This window comes from Mobula birostris, chromosome 29 (assembly GCF_030028105.1).
Source record: "Mobula birostris isolate sMobBir1 chromosome 29, sMobBir1.hap1, whole genome shotgun sequence".
In the NCBI taxonomy this organism is placed as follows: Eukaryota; Metazoa; Chordata; class Chondrichthyes; order Myliobatiformes; family Myliobatidae; genus Mobula; species Mobula birostris.
The window spans coordinates 2,468,261-2,492,468 of record NC_092398.1 but is presented as its reverse complement, the minus strand read 5'-3'; the positions used below and the strand labels follow the sequence as shown (position 1 = coordinate 2,492,468).

At 45.6% G+C, this 24,208-nt stretch overlaps 1 protein-coding gene across 2 annotated transcripts in view; it reads left to right on the top strand.

The window, feature by feature from the left end:
- The window catches only part of LOC140189865 (digestive cysteine proteinase 2-like), a 37,570-nt gene that overhangs the window by 4,461 nt on the left and 8,901 nt on the right, over positions 1-24,208 (top strand). For both annotated transcript variants that reach the window (XM_072246189.1, XM_072246190.1), the window contains exons 3-9: positions 4,257-4,349; positions 5,835-6,007; positions 9,842-10,082; positions 13,000-13,198; positions 16,849-17,042; positions 18,621-18,712; positions 20,334-20,495. In XM_072246189.1, the coding sequence (XP_072102290.1) occupies positions 4,257-4,349; positions 5,835-6,007; positions 9,842-10,082; positions 13,000-13,198; positions 16,849-17,042; positions 18,621-18,712; positions 20,334-20,495 (1,154 nt within the window). The remainder of the gene's footprint in view (positions 1-4,256; positions 4,350-5,834; positions 6,008-9,841; positions 10,083-12,999; positions 13,199-16,848; positions 17,043-18,620; positions 18,713-20,333; positions 20,496-24,208) is intronic.

Sequence of the window (24,208 nt, the reverse complement as noted above, 5' to 3'; positions counted from 1 at the left end):
ACAGGGCTGTTCTGATAATAGAAATTTGTCCCTCCAGCATTCCCAGTTCACTAGCCGAAAACAAAACTGAGATGTGGAATAAAGTCACTTCCATAGAACTAATGTGGGAAAGAATCAGAGTCAGGATTATTATCACGGACATTTGTCGTGAAAATTGTGCTGCTGCAGCTGTACAGTGCAAATGTGAAAATTACCATAAACTTCAAAAAGAATTTATTAAGAAATCATAAATTCAATGCAAAAAGGGAACAGAATGGTGAGGTAGTGTTCACGGACCATTCAGAAATTGACGGCAGAGGGGAAGAAACTGTTCCTAAAATGTTGGCAACACACATCAAAGTTGCTGATGAATGCAGCAGGCCAGGCAGCATCTCTAGGAAGAGGTGCAGTCGAAGTTTCAGGCTGAGACCCTTCGTCAGGACAGAACTGAGTGTTGGCTGTGTGTCTTCAGGCTCCTGTACCTCCTCTCTGATGGTAGTAATGAGAAGAGGTATGTACTGGGTGATAGGGGTGCTTAATGATGGAGGATGCCTGATTAAGGCAGGAAGTCCCACACCACCAGATTCAGGAACAGAAATTATCTTGCAACATCAGGCTCTTGAACTATAGTGGATTACTTCACTCAGTTTCGCCCACCCCAAGGCTGAACTGATTCCATAACCTATGGACTCATATTTAAGGACTCTGCAACTCATGTTCTTGATATTTATTGATTATTTATTTGTTGTTATTTTTTCTTTTTGTATTTGCACAGTTTGTTGTCTTTTGCACACTGGTGGTTGTTTCTGTCGTGTGAGATTTTTCTTTGATTTTTTTGTGGTGTTTCTTTGTATTTGCTGTGAATGCCTGCAGGAAAATGAATCTCGGGTTTGTACACAGTGACGTATGTGTACCTTGATAATAAATTTAATTTGAACTCTGACCTCTTTACGATGAAGAAGAAGGAACCAGTGATCTCCAAAGTGTTCAGTACTTTCCTGGCTCTGCTACCAACCATTCCTGGTGATGGAACGAGATCCATTTAGAACAGTAACGTGAGGTTTGAGCTGAACTAGCTGACGTGATCCAAGCTGCTGACTGTCAGCACTGTTCCTATTTAGGGCTACTGAGATTGGGAAAGAGGCTGCTTTCGAACAGCCCGTTTAAAATGTTGCACTACTATTGCTCTACCCGTACTCAATGTAGGAAGTGTTGAGTTTTCTGTAATTCTGTCTGGATAAGAGACGCGTCTTATGAAGCAGAGGAGGAGGAGGGGTCTCTGTGCTGTAGTTTTTTGACTCTAATTAGAGAACAGCGGCATGGTAGTGTAACACTTTACAACACCAGTAACCTGCCACTGTCTGTAATGAGTTTGTACGTCTGCGTGGGTTTCCTCCGGGTGCTCCGATCTCCTCCCGCTTTCCAAAGATGTACCGTTTAGAGTTAGCAACTTGTGGGCGTCCTATGTGGCGCCAGAAGTGTGGCGACACTTGCACAGCACGTCCTTGGACTGAGAGGGACTCATGACACGAATGATGCATTTCACTGTCCGCTTTGATGTCTTGTGACAAAAAAGTTGGTCTTTAAAAGCCAATCTTCGTGTCACGGTGCACGGAGTTTGGTAAACCACAGCACAAGTGGGCTTCTTGCTTCAGAGGGCTAACACAGGAGGAATGGGGAACTTCTGGAAGAGCAAGCCCTGTCTTTAAGGTTGCGGTTTAGTCATGAACACATGATTTCTTCAGCAGTCACTTGTGTCGATTTTGGGAAATGAGATTGCTTTGAATTTCATCTTGTGGTCACGGTACTTTCAATGGAACTTGTTTCCCGGGGCTGATTTGTCAGAAGCCTCAAAGTTCACTGATAAGTTCAATGGAGAGTTATTGGTACTGGTTTATTGCTGTCACATGAACCGAGATACAGTGAAAATCTTGCCTTGCTGACTGTTCGTACAGATCAGATCATTGTATAGTGCATTGAGGTAGAACAAGGGAAAACAATGCAGATTAAAGTGTTACAGTTACAGAGAGTGCAGTGCAGGCCAAAGTGCAAGATCACAACGAGAGCGATGACTATACATGCTTGATTACTTACCTGACTGAAGTTTGTAGAATTGTGAGGCAGAGACAGACAGAATCATTTCCCAGGGCAGGAATGACATATATGAGTCTCCCTCTCTTCTCTTCCCCTTTCCCCACCCCCCTTGGATCAGGGTCATGTGAAGCCACGGGAGCAGGTGGTGGATGGTCGTACGAGCAGCCGGTGCACATCACAAGTCCTGGTTGTGTAACCACTGACACCAGGCAGACAATCTCTGAAGAGTATTGACAATGGCTGGGGTCACCCGTCTTGTAAAAATACTGCCCAGAAGAAGGCAATGGCAAACCACTTCTGTAGAAAAATTTGCCAAGAACAGTCATGGTCAGGAGACCATGATCTTCCACATCATACGATACGGCACATAATGATGATGTTGATGGTTTATATACTATATTTGCATATCCAGTTGATTCTGGGTGAATTGTCAGAGCATTTTTCAACAATATCCAACCTGTAACCACAACGGTGACCATTAGTTTGGTGGAGGAAGAATCTTTTGCGGAACAAAGGAGGACTAACTTGGATGTTTGGAAGGAAATTCTTGAACTTGGTGCCAAGGTCATGTGGAGAATTCTGATTGGATGGTAAGGAGGCCATTCTGCCCATGGAGTCAATGTTACCCCCGGCAAAGCAATCTTAGCAATCCGATTTCGCCCCCTCCCTATTTCCCTTCTGTCCTACAACATATTCTCTCTCGCATCTGGAGATTTCGGGGAGGGTGCAGAGGAAGTTTACCAGGATGCTGCCTGGATGAGAGAGAATGTCCTTTGAGGATAGCTTGAGCAATCTAGGATTTGTGTGACATCGGAGCTTGGTCTGTCTCTAAAGACACTCGCAAATTTCTACAGATGTACCCTGGAGAGCATTCTAACTGACTGCCTCACTGTCTGGCAGGGGTGGATGGGGGTTGGGGGGGCTACTACACAGGAGCAAAATAAGCTGCAAGGACTTACTAACTCAGTCAGCTACAACATGGGCATTAGCTTGTATAGAATCCAGGACATCGTCAAGGAGTGATGCCTCAAAAAGGCGGCATCCATCATTAGAGACCCTCATTGCCCAGTACTTACCTCTTCTCATTACTACCATCAGGGAGGAGGGACAGGAGCCTGAAGACCCCTCTTCTCATTAGTACCATCAGGGAGGAGGGACAGGAGCCTGAAGACACACACTCAACGATTCAGGAACGGCTTCTTCCCCTCTGCCATCTGATTTCTGAGTGGACATTGAACCCATGAACACTACCTCACTATCTTTTTTATTTCCATCTTTGTACTTATTTAATTTAACTGTTTGAGATATATATCAAGAAGGATGGGAGGTGACCTGATGGAGGGCTATGTGGAAGGGAAGCGTTGGATTGATCTTAAAGCAGGTTAATAGGTCGGCACAACATTGTGGGCCGAAGGGCCTTACTGTTCTGTATTCCATCTGCCTTAAAATATGGAAGGCAGCCTCAAGTCCTCTGGCGGATCTCAGAGCAATCCCATTAATCCCCCTGACATGTTTTAATTTTTATTTCATTAACTTATTGAGAAACAGCACGGTATAGGCCCTTCGAGCTGCACCACCCAGCAATCCCTGATTTAACCGTGCCTAATCAATGGACAATTTACAATGACCAATTAACCTACCAACCGGTAGGTCTCCGGACAGTGAGAGGAAATGGGAGCACCCTGAGGAAACCCACACAGCCACGGGGAGAACATACGAACTTCTTGTAGGCAGCGGTGGGAATTGAACCCAGGTCACTGGTACTGTAAAGCGTGCTAACCACTACAATACCGTGCTGCAACCCAACCCCCCCACCCCATGTGCCCACTAGCTGAGATAGATTGATCTTAGAGTAGGTTGAAAGGACAGGACAAGATTGTGGGCCGAAGGGCCTGAACTGCGTTGTATTTTTCTATGTTCTCACCCCCTTTGATACATTTTGCCGTTTCATTTGAATGTGCTGCATCGATTTATCCCAAAGACAAGCAGTTGGCAGGCTGTGGGAGATGATAGGGAAAAATGAAAGCTCCACATAGATGTCACAGAGATCAAGACTGAAGCCAGGTCACTAGATCTGTGAGACAACGGTGTTAGCTGCTACACCCGTGGGCTTTGTGGGATGCTGCTTGCTCGGGCAATGAATCCAGTTGCTCTCCTGTGGTTAACAGCTGCGTTTCTTTCAGGGATTCTATCACTGCCCTACACGGAGATTGAAGAACCATTCGAAGCTTGGTACAACTTGTCCGGCAATGTCAGTCGCATTGAGTACTATAAAGGTAAGGCAACACTCTCCGTAAAATACACTTCTTATTCAGATAGGGAAAAATTGTGAGCTTGTTTTATGTGTTGTGCATGTGGACAAGTGGTTAAGGCGTTCGTCTAGTTATCTCAAGGTCGCTAGTTCGAGCCTCAGCTGTGGCAGCGTGTTTGTGCCCTTGAGCAAGGCACTTAACCACACATTGCTCTAGTCTGTGCGAGGAGTGGCGCCCCACACAGACTTCCAATCTGCGCCTTGTAAGGCATGAAACTGCCCGACGCAGACCTCTCATGGTCTGAGTCAACGTTCCCTTTGTGTTTGAACTCCCCGCGCCCCCCAGTAAATTTATTCTGCTAAATTATTAGGCTGTGTTATATTTTGTATATGTAGGCGGGGTGGAGATGCATCTCCACCATAGGAGGTATAAGGCACTCCTTCCCTTCATTGGTCACCCTTGGGCAAGGTGTAGCACCTGCTTAGATCCGGATCAGGGTCACGGGAAGCCATGGGAGCAGGTGGTGGATGGTCGTACGAGCAGCTGGTGCACATCACAAGTGAGAAAGGAGGATGTCAATGTTCAAAGTGATAAACACAGGAGATTCTGCAGATGCTGGAATTCCAGAGTAACACTCACAAGCTGTTGGAGGAACTCAGCAGGTCAGGCAGCATCTGTGGAATATTTAAGAAAGGACGTGCTGACATTGGAGAAAGTTCAAAGGAGGTTCATGAAAAAGATTCCAGGATTGAAAAGCTTGTCATATGAGTAGCATTTGATGGCTCTGGGCCTGCACTCACTGGAATGAGGGGTGATCTTATGGAAGAGTGAGTGTGGAGAGGATGTTTCCTGTGGTGGGGGGTTCTAAGACCAAAGGATGCAGCCTCAGAATAGAGGGTGTCATTTTAGAACGGAGATGAGGAGGAATTTCTGTGGTCAGAGAGTGATGAATCTGTGGAATTTGTTGCCTCAGGTGGCTGTGGAGGCCAAGTCATTGGGATATTTAAGGCAGATGCTGACAGATTCTTGATTAGTCAGGGCATGAAGGGATGTGGGGAGAAAGCAGGAAATTGGGGCTGAGAAGGAAAATGGATCAGCCATGATGAAATGGTGGAATTGACTCGATGGGCCAAATGGCCTAATTCTGCTCCCTTGTCTTTTGGTCTTAAGGAAATGAACCACAGGGTTGTATAAGGTGATAGATACATACTTGGAAAATAGATTCACTTTGAACTTCATTGAATTATGTTGTTTCAACTCTCAGATATTCAGCCAGTGAGAGTTAGTTTTGACTGATAATTGGTTGAGTCAATTTGCAACTCACCGCTGTTTCTTTTGATCACGTTGACTCACAACTTTGCCACATTGGGGATGATTCTTTTTAAAGGTGGTTTAAGGCTGGCTGAAAATAGGCTAAAGCTAATGAGCCTGTGGTGCTTTGCTGTCAGTCTGTGTGACTCTTGTTGCTCTTGTTCACATAGTTGTGACAATTCTTTCCCAATCCGACAGGCCAGGTTATCACCTTACAACACGGATTCGAAAAGCCGGCCGGAATAAGTTACAAGATTTCTCCCGAGACCACAGAAACTGAGATAAATGTGATCAAGTGTTTCCAAGTGAACGGGACCATTAACGACCCCGTCCTCCCGCAGTCGGTATTTCCGTATCTGGAAAGTTTTCGGGTAAGGAGACTATTACAGAGGAGCGGGGCAGTGAATTGAAGTGCCTCTTGCACAGGGCTGAGCTGGGAACATCTTGTTTCAATTCCTGCTTAGAGTCAAAGAACACGACAGTACCGAAACTCTACTAGGCCCTTCAGCCCATCTCGTCCGTACCTAAGTATTAATCTCCCTAGTTCCATCAACCTGTACCCAGACCATAGCCCTCAATACCCCTGCCATCCACGTACTTATCCAAATTTCCCTTAAACGTTGAAATCGAACCTGTATCCGCCACTTCTGCTGGCAGCTCGTTAGACTCGGAGTGATAGAGTCACAGAAACAGGCCCTTTGACCCATCTAGTCCATGCTGAGCCATTTCAACTGCCTACTCCAACTGACCTGCGCCAAGACCACAGCTCTCCATACCCCTCCCATCCATGTACCTATCCAAACTTATCTTAGCTGTTGAAATCGAGCTCGCATGCACCACTTACGCTGGCAGATCATTCCACACTCTTGAGTGAAGAGATTTCCCCTCATGTTCCCCTTTCACTGTTGACCTATGACCTCTAGTTCCAATCTCACACAGCCTCAGTGGAAAAAGCTGCTTGCGTTTACCCTATTATATCCCTCACATACAGTACCTCTGTCAAATCTCCCCTCATTCTCCTGCACTTGCAGGGATTGAGTTTACTTCACAGTATGTCCATGGCACGGGGCTTGTTTTCAGTCGCGACCATACCATTGCATCTATCGTGCTTCTGTTGAAAATGGTTCAGTGTGGGGCCTTCAGGAATGGTGACTCAGGAGTGCTCCGTATGGCAATTGCTGCATGGGATTCATGTTTTCGATGGTTACTGTCTGCAGAAAGAACGCTGTACAGGGCAGAAATTGGAAACCAGTGATAGGCCCGAGGTTTGATAGATCTAAGTGCCAGGCTCATTCGGAAAGTTCGGGTACGGGCCGAAATATGGCAGCAGGGTCCAGGCTCAGAGCTTATTGAAGTGGCAGGGCCCGTGTCCCAGAGCAGGGAATGACTGGATGTTTGGACAGTTTAAACACCGGGCCAGGTTTGAAAGGCAGGGTGACAGGACCAGAGGTGAGCATTGAGCTGGTTCTGCTGGCTGCTCCGCAGTGTTTACTCATCTCTGTGCTGAACCGAGGCTGAGGCTGAGGCCTGCTTGGCCTGCTCCGGGCTTTGTGCCTGTGGACTCGCCACTGACGTAACCAGGAGCGTGTGCACCACCACATTTCCTGAAGGTGCTGTTCCAATCAAAAAAGAAATATTTACAAGAACAAACATTGCGATGTATTTCGGAGTTGTTCTGTTACATTCCTTCAAACCAACAGGACTGTTGCCACTTGTGTGCACCCTCCCTCCCACTCCTCTGGGGTTGTACACTGCTGCAATAAATGAGAGGCTTCCTCCCCCAACCTGGCCCCTCCCTCTCCAGTAGAAGAACCCAACACTGTGGTCCTTCCCCACCTGACTGCACCAAGCTCAGCACGTCCTCCTGTGCCAGTCGGCAGCATTCCTCCACAGACATCCCAACAGGTCCTGGGTAGACCAAAGGACGTCTTTCACCGAGTTGATGATCTGCCAACGGCTCTTGACATCGGTCTTGGTGTGTGTCCCTGGGAACAGCCCGTAGATCAGAGAGTCCTCTGTCACGCTGCTGCTCAGGATGAACAGGATGAACTCTTGCATCTTCCTCCACACCCTCCTCGCAAACCCACAGCCCACAAAGAGTTGAGCTACCTCCCCATCCTCGTTACAACCGTCCCATGGGCAGCGCCTGGCAGGTTTCAGTGAACCACTGATGTTAAAGGGAGGACAGGAAACTTCACCAGATCTTGAACTATCAGAATCTTTGACCAGTTGGAGGTAGATTTACGGAGTTTCACTGTATTCAGCACATTTAATCAGGAAATGCTTGGAGCAAAGCACAGGGGGATGTCAGAGGTGGGCTTTTCACTCAGAGAGAAAAAACACTGAACCATTTTTGTTTTGGGGGGAAAAAAAAAGTCAGAAACTTACTGAAATCTGCTTGTGTGTGCACATTTTTTTTCAAGAAGTATTATCCGCAGCCCACAAAAGGTCACCAACAATCACTAGCATCATCATATAATGAAATTTTCCCACAACCTATGAACTCACTTCCAAAGACTCTTCATCTCATGTTCTCGATATTTATTGTTTACGTATTTATTATTATTATTTTTTTCTTTTTGTATTCACACAGTTTGTTGTCTTTTGCAAACGGTTGAAGGCCCTAGTTGGTGCGGTCTTTTATTGATTCCAGTCTGGTTATTATTCTATGGATTTATTGAGTATGCCCACGAGAAAATGAATCTTAGGGTTGTATATTGTGACATATGCATAATTAGATAAAACTACAAAGGTTCTTGTATTTATTATCAAAGTATGTATGGAGTATACCAGCGGTCCCCAACCACCGGGCCGCAAAGCATATGCTACTGGGCCGCGAGGAAACGATATGATTTGGCGATATGAGTCAGCTGCACCTTTCCTCATTCCTTGTCATGCACTGTTGAGCTTAAACGCACGTGAGGTCATTATGCACGCGTCATCCGTGTCAGCGCGGGAAGGAGATCAGCTCCTCGAGCTTGCAAATGATGACGGGCTGAAAAGTATGTTTGACATAACATCCCTGCCCGCATTCTGGATCAAAGTCAAGGCTAAATATACTGAGATAGCCACGAAAGCACTGAAAATGTTGCTTCCATTTCCAACATATCTCTGCAATGAATGCAACGAAAACTAAATTGCGGAATAGACTGGACATAAGGAACCCCATTCGAGTATCACTGTCTCCCATCACCCCTCGATAGGACCGTCTTGTCGCAGGGAAACAAGCCCAGGGCTCCCACTGATTCAGCGATATTGATGTGTTGCAATGATTTTATATGTTCATACAGGGAAAGTATCTGCTGTGTGTTTAATATACAAACGTTAACTGAAAATGTTATGATGCTATTGACTTATAAGTGACTTATATAACCATATAACAATTCCAGCACGGAAACAGGCCATCTCAGCCCTTCTAGTCCGTGCCGAACTCTTACTCTCACCTAGTCCCACCGACCTGCACTCAGCCCATAACCCTCCATTCCTTTCCTATCCATATACCTATCCAATTTTTCTTTAAATGATAATATCGAACCTGCCTCTACCACTTCTACTGGAAGTTCGTTCAACATTTACTTCAAGCTCCCTTGTCCTCCCCTGATAATTGACTTATCACTATATTCATGCGAGGAAAATGTGCGCTGTGTGTTTAATATTAAATTCGTTAGATAAGCCCTTTTAGAAACGAAATTGAGTGTATTCGCCACTTATCACCTATATTCCGGTTGTGATTAACACCCCCTCCATACAGAATAGCCAAAAACGATTTGTAAAAAAAAATTGGCACGTGCACGCATGTGCACTGTACCCGCGCAAGGCTTCATGGTCATTGTAGTCTTTCTCGGGGTAGACACAACGTATTTGACTGCTACTCTTGTCCGTTGGCAACCCTACCCCCCACACCCCCCTCCCAGTCAGCTGGTCCGCAAGAATATTGTCAATAATAAACAGGTTCTCAGTGCAAAAAGATTGGGGACCCCTGAAGTATAGAACTCTGAGATTCATCTTCTCCAGATAGCCATGAAACAAAGAAAACCATGGATGTTGTTCAAAGAAAAACATCAACCTTATCCCTCACAAAAAGAAAATCATGTAAATAGCAAGAACATCAAGCCCCAACTAACTCGCGCACAAAAAAACTAACAAATCGCGGCAAACGGCAACACAATCAACAGGAAATTACTTTGAACTTCATATTTTTTTAGCTGCTAAAGGAGGACGACTGGAAGGGACGACCGTGCAGTGTGTGGCAGTATGTTGCTTTCGAGGGGAAGAAAAAGAACACGTACACTGTGTGGGTTGCCAATTCCACAGTTGGTCCCGTTCCTGTCCATTATGAAATGAAAGGATACAACACCTTGTTTGGCTCGCATTACGACAAATATGAAGTAGACTACAAGGACCTGGACTGTAATGTAGACCCAAGTATTTTCAAACTTCCGAAAGGTAGGACATCTGGGCAAACAGTTATGGAGTCATAGTTGCTCCGTCTTAATTGATCAACAACATGTATGGTTATTTATATGGTCAGAGAAGAGTACAGCCCAGAAACAGGCCCTTTGGCCCATCTAGTCCACACCAAAACCATTTAAGCTGCCTACTCCCAAAAGCCTGCACCCAGACCAAAGCCTCCATACCCCTACTATCCATGCAATTATCCAAACTTGTCTTAAACATTGAAATCAAACTCACATGCACCACTTGTGCTGGCAACTCTCACCATCTTCTGAGTAAAGAAGCTTCCTTTCATGTTCCTCTTAAACTTTTCACCTTTCAACCTTAACCCATGACCTTTGGCTGTAGTTCCACCCATCCTCAGAGGGAAAAAGCCTGCTTGCATTTCCTCTACCTATACCCCTCAATTTTGTATACCCCTATCAAATCTGCCGTCAGTCTTCTACATTCCAGGGAATAAAGTTCTAACCTATTCGATCTCTCCTTATATCTTGGGGCCTACAGACTCGGCAACATCCTTGTAAATCTTCTCTGCATTCTCTCAAACTCATCTATGTCTTTCCTGTATGTAGGCAACCAAAACTACACACAATACTCCAAATTAGGCCTCAGCAACATCGTTATTTGTTTTGCCTTACAAGAAGGGGCGAGGATGGATAAATCCAGTCAACAGTTCAATCTGCAGATCAATTCTGAAGGCTTTTAATTTGTACATTTGTTGAGGCTCTTTATCAGCTGATACGGAAGATTGAGTTAAATGACCTCTTCATGTGTAGTAAAAGTTCTGTTCCTATGATCTGACAGACTACTGTAGCAGTAAAGGTAAATACAAAGGATTCAGCAGATGCTGGAAATCCAGAGTGACACACACACAAAATGCCGGAGGAACTCAACAGGCCAGGCACAACCTATGGAAATGAACAGTTGACATTTCGGGCTGAGACCCTTCGTCAGGACCGAGAAGGAAGGGAGAAGACAACACTAGAATAAAATGGTGGGTGGGTGGGGGGAGAAGGAGGATAGCTGGAAGGTGATAGGTGAAGCCAGACGGGTGGGAAGGGTAAAGAGCTGGAAAGAGAGGTACCTTGACAAGAGGGGAGAGTGGACCATAGGAGAAAGGGAAGGAGGAGGGGACCCATGGAGAGGTGATGGGCAGGTGAGAGGAGATAAGAAGCCTAGAAGAAGACGGGAGTGGGGGGGAACAACTTTTGACGGGGGGAGAAATTGATATTCATGCTATTAGATTGGAGGCTACTCAGACGTAACGTAAGGGGTTGCTCCTCAACCCCATGCGTGTCCTCATTGTGGCACAAGAGGAGGCTATGGATCGACATGCCAGAATTGGAATTAAAACGTTTGGCCACTGGGAAGTTCAGCTTTTGGCGGATGGAGCTGAGGCGCTCGATGAAGCGGTTCCCCAATTTTACGACGAGCCTCTCCGACGTGGAGGAGTCCACATCGGGAACGCCGGACGCAACAGGTGATCCCATCAGGTTCGCAGGTGAAGTGAGTGCCTCATCTGGAAGGATTGTTTGGGGCCAGAAGTCTGAAATAAAAATACTGGAAGGACTCAGTGGGGTTGAGTAAGAGTGCATATTTCAGGCTGATGAGCTTTTCAGCAAAAATTTAAAACTGGAAGTGTTAAAGTTGCAGAGAAAGGGAAGGGGAGGAGGGAAGAATGGAAAATCTGATAGTGTGGACTAAAACCGTTTAGATTACTGCTATGATTTGGGGAAGGAAACCTGCTGCCATCACTGGCCTGCTTAGCATTTGGCCTTGGGCCCAACATATGTGACTTGACTTTTAACCTACTAACTATTCCCCTTGGGCTAAGTAAGCATGAGCAATAATGATGACATTCCATTGAGACTCATATTCTGGGAATTAATCATCCAATTTTCACCAGGGAATCTGTAGATTCAAGACAAAAAAATATATATAGCTTTGGGAATTCAATGGTTCTTTTTAGTATCAGAGAATGTATACAGTATACAACCTGAAATTCTTATTCTTCACAAACGACAGGTGGAGTGCACTCGGCCTTTTCTCCTTGAAGCGACGGAGGACGAGAGGTGATCTGATAGTGGTGTATAAGATGATGAGAGACATTGTTTGTGTGGATAGTCAGAGGCTTTTTCCCAGGGCTGAAATGTCTAGCACGAGAGGGCACAGTTTTAAGGTGCTTGGGAGTAGGTACAGAGGAGATGTTGGGTAAGATTTTTACGCAGAGAGTGGTGAGGGTGTGGAATGGGCTGCCGGCAACAGTGGTGGAGGAGGATACGAGAGGGTCTTTTAAGAGACTTTTGGATAGGTACATGGAGCTTAGAAAACTAGAGGGCTATGGGTAAGCCTAGTAATTTCTAAGGTAGGGACATGTTCGGCACAACTTTGTGGGCCGAAGGGCCTGTATTGTGCTGTAGGTTTTCTATGTTTCTATGACATCCACGAAACAGAAGAAAAAAAACCCCAAAGATTGAGTGACTGAAAAACGTAAAACCCCGAAGCCCCCCTCCCCTCCCACGCATAAGCAGCAGCAAAGCATCAACCCTCCCCCCCCCTCCCCCCGCACCTGCCTCAACAAAAGTGTCAGTCCCCACTCCCTGGCATGCAAGCAGTAGGAAACCCCCCCCCCCCTCCCCAAAGAGACCATGATCTAGTCCATGAAAATCCACTGTTCATCCCAACAGTTCAACATGCCTCTGTGTGTGTCTGTCTCTCGCTGGCTCTCTCTCGCTCGGACTCTCACTGTCAATGTCACTGTATCAGTCCTGCCACAGCCAGAGGGGAGACCAGCAGCTCCCTGTTCAGGTGTTACAGTTTACAGGCGACTTTTGGATGACTCCAGGTCTTGAAACTAAGATCACTTGTATGATGCATGCAGGATTGGGAGACTGATTCCTTGTTCCAGGTTTATCCTGTGAGGGTTTCCCAGGACCTGGAGTGGAACACAGAATTCTTGCCAACCCCATCGAAGATTTGGTCAGCACGGATAAGGAAGACCGGGCTTATCACTTCTTCAAGCATTACAAGGAGAGATTTGCGAGGGAGTACAAGGAAGATGACATGGAACATGAGCTTAGAAGGACTGCTTTCACTCACAATATGAGGTAAAGTTCCTTATTGTATATTATCAATTTTTTTTTCGCATCCGTTAGTCTCGCGAGACCATGGATTTGCGCCTCAGAAGGTTTCCCGGGTGCAGGCCTGGGCAAGGTTGTATGGAAGACCGGCAGTTGCCCATGCTGCAAGTCTCCCCTCTCCACGCCAACGATGTTGTCCAAGGGAAGGGCATTAGGACCCATACAGCTTGGCACCAGTGTCGTCACAGAGCAATGTGTGGTTAAGTGCCTTGCTCAAGGACACAACACACTGCCTCAGCTGAGGCTCGAACTAGCGACCTTCAGATCACTAGACCGATGCCTTAACCACTTGGCCACGCGCCAACGCGCCATTATCAATATATTGTTGTACATTAGGCTAAAGGAATCTTTAGGGATTTATGTAAAACCAGGTTGGGTGTAAATGCAGGATGAACTCAGCAGGTCGGGCAGCATCTATGAAGGGGAATAAACAGCCAACGTTTGAGGCCGAGACCCTTCATCAGGTCTGGAAAGGAAAGGGGGAAGATGCCAGAGTTAAAAGGTGGGAGAGGGGAAGGAGGACAAGCTAGACAGTGATAGGTGAAGCCAGGGAGAGGGGTTGAATTAAGAAGTTGGGAGGTGAAATGTGAAAAGGGCAAAAGGCCGAAGAAGAAGATCGAAACTTACAGTGAAACGCATCATTTGCGCCAACGACCAGCACCGTCTGAGTATATGCTGGGGGCAGCCCGCAAGTGTCACCATGTTCCTGGTGCCAACGTAGCACATCTTTGGGCATTGGGGGTGACCGAGGCACTCGGAGGAAACCCACACGCCAAGCGCTGAGCAGAAAATTGAACCCGGGTCGCTGGAACGGTGATAATGTTATGCTAATCACTACACTTCTGTGCTGGACATTAAATGAAATAAGTACATTATTTGAGCTGCACTCCTGAACGTCCACTCTCAGCACTTTCCTGTCCGCCCAAGTACTTCAGCCGGACCACTGTGGACCGTTGAGAAAGCAGAACTGGTTTGTGACGTTTGAATCTGAAAAACAAACTGATGTACATTAGAGTTCCTAGCTATGAAATAGTTCCTCTAATAATGACAACAGCCTCTCACTCAATGTCAGCAAAACCAAGGAGCAGATTATTGACTTCAGGAGAGGAAACCAAAGCTTCATGAGCCAGTGCTCATCAGAGGTGGAGAGGGTCAGCAACTTTTAATACCTCAATGTTATTATTTCAGGGAACCTGTCCTGGGCCCAATACATAAATTGGATTAGTAAGTATGCAGATGATACTAAGATAGGTGGCATTGTGGATAATGAAGTAGGTTTTCAAAGCTTGCAGAGAGATTTAGGCCAGTTAGAAGAGTGGGCTGAAAGGTGGCAGATGGAGTTTAATGCTGGTAAGTGTGAGGTGCTACATTTTGGTAGGACTAATCGAAATAGGACATACATGGTAAATGGTAGGGCATTGAGGAATGCAGTAGAACAGAGGGATCTAGGAATAATGGTGCATAGTTCCCTGAAGGTGGAATCTCATGTGGATAGGGTGGTGAAGAAAGCTTTTGGTATGCTGGCCTTTATAAATCAGAGCATTAGGTATAGGAGTTGGGATGTAATGTTAAGATTGTACGAGGCACCGGCAAGGCCAGATTTGGAGTATTGTGTACAGTTCTGGTCACCGAATTATAGGAAAGATGTCAACAAAATAGAGAGAGTACAGAGAAGATTTACTAGAAACCTGCGTTTCAGCACCTAAGTTACAGAGAAAGGTTGAACAAGTTAGGTCTTTATTCTTTGGAGCGTAGAAGGTTGAGGGGGGACTTGATAGAGGTATTTAAAATTATGAGGGGGATAGATAGAGTTGACGTGGATAGGCTTTTTCCATTGAGAGTAGGGGAGATTCAAACAAGAGGACATGAGTTGAGAGTTAAAGGGCAAAAGTTTAGGGGTAACATGAGGGGGAACTTCTTTACTCAGAGAGTGGTAGCTGTGTGGAACGAGCTTCCAGCAGAAGTGGTTGTGGCAGGTTCGATTTTGTCATTTAAAAAAAATTGGATAGATGGACAGGAAAGGAATGGAGGGTTATGGGCTGAGTGCAGGTCGGTGGGACTAGGTGAGAGTAAGCGTTCGGCACGGACTACAAGGGCCAAGATAGCCTGTTTCCGTGCTGTAATTGTTATATGGTTATATGGTTATAAGTGCATTTACGAAGGCAAGACTTGGCGTAACGTTTACAACTTTGACAGACCTCTACAGGTTTGTCTGTTGCCTGGCAGCATCACAGCCAGGTCTGGAAACACCAAAGCCCTTGAACGAAAAAATCCTACAACAGAGAGTGGATACGGCCCAGTCCACGGCGGTAAGGCCTTTGTTACCGTTGAGCACATCTACATGAAACACTCGCGGGAAAGCAGCAAACACCCAGGGCATGCTCTCTTCTCACTGCTGCCGTCAGGAGCCTCAGGTTCCACACCACCAAGTTCAGGAACAGTTATTACCACTCAACCATCAGGCTCAACTTTACTTGCCCCACCACTGAAATGTTCCCACCACCTATGTACTCACTTCCAAGGACTCTTCGTCTCATGTTCTCGATGTTTTGTTTATTTATTATTTATTTTTGTAATAGCACAATTTGTTGTCTTTTGCGCTCTGGTTGAACGCCCAAGTTGATGCGGTCTTCAAGGATTCTGTTATGGTTATTATTCTATGGATTTATTGAGTATGCCCCAAGACAATGAATCTCAACGCTGTATGTGTAATGCTCTGTTTGAGATTTCCACTGCTATGCTGTGAGGTATTTTTATATTAGCAGTTTTCTGCAAAAGCCGGGTGTCCTTTTTGTAAGAGTGTTTTGGCTTTGGCTAAAGATAAGGAGCCATATTGTCCAACTTAGGAATGTTGTGTTAGCCAGCCAGGAGTGCCTTGGTACGTGTTGTAGCTTTCTGCCCAGTGGAAGGTTCGGGAGAGCCGGGCAGGATCAGATTTCTGAAGGACAGTCGTCTGGTTTGGGGTCTTTGGGTGGGAACTGCTGAGCGGAGCACAAGGGAAGATGCTGTTCGAAGGAGAGCCCCGTTGTAGGCAGTGCTTTGTGCAGATTAATGGCTGCAGGGGGAATGTGCCAGTACTCCTAAAAGAGCCAGTTCATTGGAGATGGCCTTCAAGGGAAGTTTGAACTATGGCAGGTTCATGCAGAAAGTGGGTTCAGCACTTGAGTAAAAGGATGCATCTGACTACTCCAGAATGAGCTCCAACATTTAAGTGCACGTTAGACTGGTTTAACTGTAATGGGGCCCTTTTAATTTTCTTCTCCTTTTCTATAACTATTTGCTAAAGTTGAAAACTTGGCAAATATATTTCCTTTGTAATTTTATGCCAGGGTATGATCTATTAATTTTCTGGTGCTCAGCAACTTCTACAGGGAACAGGATTTACACAGCACTCATACAATCAAAGCTCCCTAATGGGAGCATCCCAACATTCCCGTTTGTTGAACCCCAAATCGTACCGACCCTAGATGTGTGTGGCCTTGTTACTGCTGAGGCATGTGACTGTTAGCACTGTTGGCTTATGAGCCCGGTGAGAACGTTGCATATACATTGGCATGTCTGTACTTTGATAATAAATTTTACTTTGAACTTTGAAGTTGTTTGATTTCTTTTTGTAGGTATGTCCACTCAATGAACAGTCAGAACCGGACCTACAAAATGGCTATCAACCACTTTGCCGACCGGACTGAAGAAGAAATGATAGCTGTCCGGGGAAGACTGAGCAGAAGCACTCCCAACAAAGGACAGCCCTTCCCTACACACCGATATAAATCAGTCCTGCTGCCGGCCAGCCTGGACTGGAGATTGTATGGTACGTACATAAACCTGGCTGCTGCACAGTTGGTGTGAATTGACAGGTTATCAAGAAGCCAAAAACTTTCCATTTTGCTTTGGAGACCAGCAAGATGACATTGATTCAAATAGTATTAACAATTTAAAGTCCTACACCACCAGATTCAGGAATAGCTATTAACCTTCAACTATCAGGCTCCTGAACCACAATGGATAACTCAACTCTTAGAGTTATTGGTCGTTCTTTCATTATGTGCTGTGGCATTGAACGTAGACATTTATGGTCCTTCCATGACCATGACTGTTCTTGACAAATTTTTCTACGGAAGTGGTTTGCCATTGCCTTCTTCTGGGCAGTGTCTTTCCAAGATGGTCACTCCCCACCGTTATCAATACTCTTCAGAGATTGTCTGCCTGGTGTCAGTGGTCGCATAACCAGGACTTGTGATGTGTACCAGCTGCTCGTATGACCATCCACCACCTGCTCCCATGGCTTCACATGACCCTGATCGGGGGCTAAGCAGGTGCTACACCTTGCCCAAGGGTGACCTGCAGGCTAGCAGAGGGAAGGGGTGCCCTACACCTCCTTTGGTAGAGACGTATCTCCATCCTGCCACCCCCACCAGAGAGTCATAGAAGAATACAGCACAGGAACAGGTCTCTTGATCCATCTAGTCCGTGCCGAACTACTATTCTGCCTGGTCCCATCCACCTGCACCAGCACCATAGCCCTCCATACCCCTGCCATCCATCTACCCGTCCAAACTTCTCTTAAACGTTGAAATCGAGCTCGCATGCCCCACTTGCACTGGCAGCTCGTTCAGCTCACCTCAACACTGAACTGATTCCACAACCCGTGCACTCGCCCTCAAGGACTCTACAACTCATTTTCTCAGTTTTATTTATTACCTATTTATTTATTATTCTTTATTTTTTGTTTTTGCACAGTTTTGTCATCTTTTGCACATTGGTTGTCTGTCACTTGTGTAGTTTTTCATTGATTCTATTGTTTTTTTTGTATCTATTGTGAATGCCACAAGAAAATGAATCTTGTTAGTAATAAATTTACTTCCAGCTTCAAAATATATTGAGGTTAAATCTGCATGTATTCCTACCTTTTTATTTATTGAGATGTAGTGTTGAATAGGCCCTTCTGGCCCTTCCAGCAATCTTCCGATTTAATCCTAGCCGAATTATTGGACAATTTACAATGACCAATTGATCTACCAACCGGTACGTCTTTGGATTGTGGGAGGAAACCAGAGCACCCGGAGGAAACCCATGCAGTCAGGCAGAGAACGTACAAACTCCTTACAGGCAGCGACGGGAATTGAACCCATGTCGCTGGTACTGTAAAGCATTGTGCTAAGTGTGCTGCCTTGATCTGATGAATTCAAAGAAACTGATATTTGTGGTACGTGCTTTCAAAAAAAACAAGAAACTGATGACCCTCCTGGCAAATAAAAATTTGTATCTAACATAATTGTGCTCCTAGTACATGTTTTGATGATGCTGGAGAGATTTTCCAAACTGAACAACCATAAAACCAACTTGGTTATGATTCAAAATGTTAATGTTCTTTTTTTAATGTCTGCAGGTGCAGTGACCCCTGTGAAAGATCAAGCTGTCTGTGGCTCCTGCTGGAGTTTCGGTACCACAGGAGCGGTAGAAGGGGCCTTGTTTCTGAAGGTGAGGGACGTGCTTACAGTGTTGTCCTGGAGATATCATCTTGTTACTTGCACTCTGTTTCGAAGGGGCAGATTGGACCCAACCATAGGAATGACACCTCCAATGGGACCACAACCTTGTTGGGGTTTGGAGGCTTGACCTGGAGAGCTATGTTGACTGGAGTCAGGGCTTTATGCTTTGACTCTTGGTAGGGTCACCCATGCCAGACAGGTCAAAGGGTAGAGGCCAGACTAAGAGTGGTCCACCGGTCCTCCAGGTTCGGGGGTTCTACTCGGGGCGAACAAAGGATTCAAGGTAGATTGGTTATCACACTATATATGCAGTGTACAGCCCTGAGATTCACCTTCTCCACAGACAGCCACGAAACAAACGCTGTGGAACCCATTCAAAGAAAAACATCCACCTCCCAACGCGCAACAAGAACATCAAACCTCCCTTCTCCCAGATGTTTCTAGGAAAGTAAATTTGTTATGGAAACAACAATGAATCATCCTTCTACCTCCAAGTGTGACGGTATTCCTGAGTCTCCACCTGGGAATTGCATGACTGACAGTAGTGAGAACCAAGAGGAAGCTACTGACATGATGAAGGAAGCCCTGAACACCGCCAGAGATGGAGACCTTCATTGTTGACCTAAACGCCAGTGGCGTAAGGGACAGTAGTAGGAGTGGCGAGAGCTGATTGATAAGGTGATGGATGGATTTTCAGCATGGGAGGTGGTATGTTCCTTCACTTGTTCACTAACTGATACTGCCCAGAAGACTCGAGGTCCCCACTGCTCCTCTATCCTCGCCTCCCTGGTGGTAGTAATGAGAAGAGGGGTCTTCAGGCTCCTGTACCTCCTCCCTGATGTTAGTAATGAGAAGAGGGGTCTTCAGGCTCCTGTACCTCCTCCCTGATGTTAGTAATGAGAAGAGGGGTCTTCAGGCTCCTGTGTGAAAATCCCCCAAACAAGAATTGAAAGACTCTTAGCTGGCTACAAAAAGCGTTTACAGGCTGTGATACTTGCCAAAGGGGGTGTTACTAAGTACTGCCATGCAGGGTGCCCAAACTTTTGCTTTGGGTCCTTTTTTTTGTTATTTTGAAACTAGAAGATGGAAATAAAAAAAGTTTTCTTGCCTAAAATATATGTCACCATAATGCTGTCCTTTCTGCACCCTGTAGCACATCGGGTGGCAACTTTGCCCTCTCTTTAGCACTTTTTTTTGTCTGTTTATTATGAGACCGATTTGCTAGCTCGGTGCTCAGCCCAGCACGGATAGAGAGCGTGCAAGGAGCCGGCCCGATTCGAACCTGGGACCTCTTGCCTCGAAGTCCGATGCAGTTGCCATTACACCTCTGGCTGGCTATGTCACCATACGCAACCCTGAGATTAACTTTTCTTACAGGCATACTCACTAAATCCATAATAGGATAATAACCATAACAGGGTCAATGAAAGTCCGCAGTGGGAACAGCCAGTGTTTCCTAACATGCAGCAGTGATTACATTGAAAACTACTTCACTGTGGCACTCTTAGAGACCTGAGAATGAATTCCAGACTTCCTGTATTATGGACCATGAAGATTTATAAGTTGTTTCATTATTTTTGAACATTTTACACTCTGTTTTGTGCTTTCAGACGGGAAACTTGATCCCACTCTCACAGCAAATGCTGATGGATTGTTCCTGGGGCTTCGGAAATCTCGCCTGTGATGGAGGAGAGGAATGGCGTGCGTTTGAGTGGATCATGAAGCACGGTGGAATTTCAACCACAGACTCGTACGGCTCTTACTTGGGACAGGTTAGTTTGTTAAAATTTATTTGTTGAGATTGGCCCCTCTGGCCCTCCGAGCCCCACTGCACAACGAACCCCAATTTAACCCGAGCCTAAATACGGGACAATTTACAATGACTCATTAACCTACCCACTGGTAGGTCCTTAGACATTGGGAGGAAACCAGAGTACCTGGGGAAACCCATGTGGACAACGGGGAGAACGTACTAACTCTGTCCAGGCAGCAGCGGGAGTCAAACCCGGGTCACTGATACTGTAAAGCGTTGTGCTAACCACTATACTACTATTGGACTTAGAAGGCAGATAAGCTCCTTTCAGGCTTTTATACTGAGAGGGGTTGCTGGAGCTGTGGCAAAAATTTTCTAATCTTCTGTCCTCAGATTAGTGGAGGCCAGCAAGTGTGGTGCCTAGATTTAAGAAGGAAAGCAAGGTTGAGCTCGGTGTTTACAGGCCTCTAGCATCCAAATTATTGGAGGGACAAGATTAATCTGCTGTTGCAGAGAAAGGAATTAAAGATGGTCAGTGTAGGTTTACCAAGCCTGGGTCCTGTCTGACTATATTAAATTTTTTGAGGTCATTAAATGTGAGGATGAATATAGTGCAGATGACATGGAGTTCTGTTTGACAAGGTCCCACATGGGGCCCAGGACAATTTGACATGTTAACTCTCAAACCGGCTTGGTGCTAGGAGGTCATGCGTGATGGACAAGAGTTGTATTCGTATGGAAGCCTCTAACTAATGGTGTACCACAGGGGCAGGTACTGAGACTCCAGTTGATTATGTACATTTAATGATGTGTCTAGGAGACATGTATCTGTTCTCTATCTGCTTTGTATTCTACGCTGCAGATTTTTTACGATAACTAGTCACATGGCAGTTTGTAGCTTGGGGTCATATCTTTTGCTGACCGCTGAGATAGCGCTCAATAATGATAAAGAATCTAGTGCTTTGCCAGTGTATATGACGAGTAAACTCTTCTCAGGATTCCAGCCAGGTTCCCCACCCACCTCATCCCCACCGGTTTCAATGACAAACTGCCATCTTCATCAAGCGTCCCCTGATGAAGATGGCGGAGTCTAGCATCAAAACGTCAGTTAGAACCGATCTCTGTACCCTTCTGGAAGCCTGAGAAGAGCTTATTTGCTCAATAATGCTTAATTATATGCTTGCTAATTGCTAAAAAAGGACCAAATAAAGGCTTCGACTTCTGGAGCTGGGGGCATGTTGCACTAGTATACCAGGGATAGGCAAGCAGCAATTGCTTTCTTTGATTTTGTATTAGTGTTTCCCCTGTAATGTGGATGTGAAAGTAGGGCATACTGTTAATGACACTCCAGGTGACATAATTAACCCTGTGGTGAACAGTGAGCAAAGTAGCTGTTATCCAGTAGACAACATTGATCCATTGGCAAGGTGATGGAGAAACAGCGGATAGCATTTTGTTCCTAATAACTGTAAGATGTTGCACTTGGCGGAGGCTGATGCAGAGAGTGGTGGACTCCAGGGAGAACGGGGGAACAGAGAGATTTTGGTGAACTTGTCCAGAGAACCCTGAAGGTGGCAGTGTCTGCAGAAAAGTGATTAGGGTGGTACGCAGGAAACTTGTCTTCATTAGCTTGGGCTGAGTATTAGAGCAGTCAGGTTCAAAAAAATAACTTGCCCTACAGCTGGAGTACTGTGTGCTTTTCCAATTCACCTTACTGTCCAACGACCTTTTAAAAGTTGTAATTATACCTGTCTCAACCGCTTCCACATAATTCCACATTAATACCACCCTTTGTGTATCATAGAAACATAGACATCTACAACACATTACAGGCCCTTCAGCCCACAATGTTGTGTTGGCCATGTAACCTACTCTTGAAACTGCCTAGAATTTCCCTGTTGCATAGCCCTCGATTTTTAAAGCTCCATGTACCTATCTATGAGTCTCTTAAAAGACCCTATTGTGTCCACTTCCACCACCACCGCTGGCAGTGCATTCCACGCACCCACCACTCTGTGTGTGAAAACTTACCCCTGACATCCCCTCTGTACCTGCTTCCAAGCACCATAATACTACGCCCCCCCCTCCTGTTAGCCATTTCAGCCATGGGAAAAAGCCTCTGGCTATCCACATGATCAATGCCTCTCATCATCTTATACACCTCTATCAGATCACCTCTCATCCTCTGTCGCTCCAAGGAGAAAAGGCCAAAAAAAAGTTGCCCCTCTGCTTATTAAATCTTTTCACTCTTACTTTAAACCTATGCCCTCGAGTTCTGATACCTCAGTTCACTGCAAACAAGTGTGAGGCATTGCATTTTGGGAGGACAAGCCTGGGTAGGACTTACATGGTGAGTGGTAGGGCACTGAGGAGTGCAGTGGAACAGAGGGATCTGGGAATGTCGATCCATAATTCCTTGAAGGTGCGCTCACAGGTAGATAGGGTTGCAAAGAGAACTTATGGCACATCAGCCTTCATAATCAGAGTTAATACAGGGTATTGATTGCTACACTCTAGTATGGCTAGACAGGTCACGGAGCAGATTCACCAGGAGATCCTATGAGATCATAGAGCACTACAGCAAGGAAACAGGCCCTTCAGCCCATCTAGTCCCTGCTGCACTTATTCTGACTCACCAGAACCATAGCCGTCCACACCCCTTCCATCCATGTTCTTATGCAAACTTCTCTTAGATACTGCAGGTGAAACGTGCCTCCACCACTTCCACTGGCAGCTCGTTCCACCCTCTCAGTGAAGAAGGTCCCCCTCAGGCTCTCCTTAAATATTTCACCTTTTACTCTCAACCTATGACCTCTACTTCTAGTCCCACCCAAGATCAGTGGAAAAAGCCTGCTTGCGTTTACTCTATTGATACCCCTCATTATTTTGTGTACCTCTATCAAATCTCCTCTCAATCTTCAATGCTCCAGGGAATAAAGTTTTAACCTCATCAATCTTTCCCTAATAACTCAGGTCCTCATAACATCCTCGTAAATTTTCTCTGTGCTCTTTCAATCTTATTGATGTCTTTCCTCTAGGTAGGTGACCAGAACTGCTCACAATACTCCAAATTTGGTCTGGCTACTGTCTTATACAACTTAGCACAACATCCCAAATCCTGTACTCAATACATTGATTTATGAAGGCAATGAGCCAAAAGCTTTATTTCTGACACCACTTTCAAGGAATGATGGATCTGTATTAACAGATCCCTTTGTTCCACCACACTCCTCAGTGATTTTCCCCCTCCATCACTCATTGCTTCTCATTTATCAAATTGACCTTTCCTTTTCATCGATAATGAGTCTCTGATTTCTTCTTCACTATCAAATGGTGTGGTCAGTTTTTTTTTCCCCCTCTACCAGCGCTTTGACGTTGCAGAGACCAGACAGTTTCACTGATTAATAGAATGCAAGTCATTCCCCAATTCTTTGCTTCAGAACTTTGATTGCTTTGACTTCTGGAAGTAAGTCATCTCCATGTGTACTGCCCTCGCTGAGGTGTTGTAACAGCGACTGGACAGTCAGACAAACACCATTCAGAAATGACATGAGAGTCTGGACGTAGTGTCCTAGCACCTTGGGTTTATTTCAGACTCAATGGCGTAACAGTGTGAATAAGGAGTGAAATGGAAAAACAACAAATACAATGCACTTACCGAGTTATTCCATTCACACAAGTAAATATACACAGGAAAGTTAGACCTTAGTTAAGTTTCCTTCAGGTAAATAC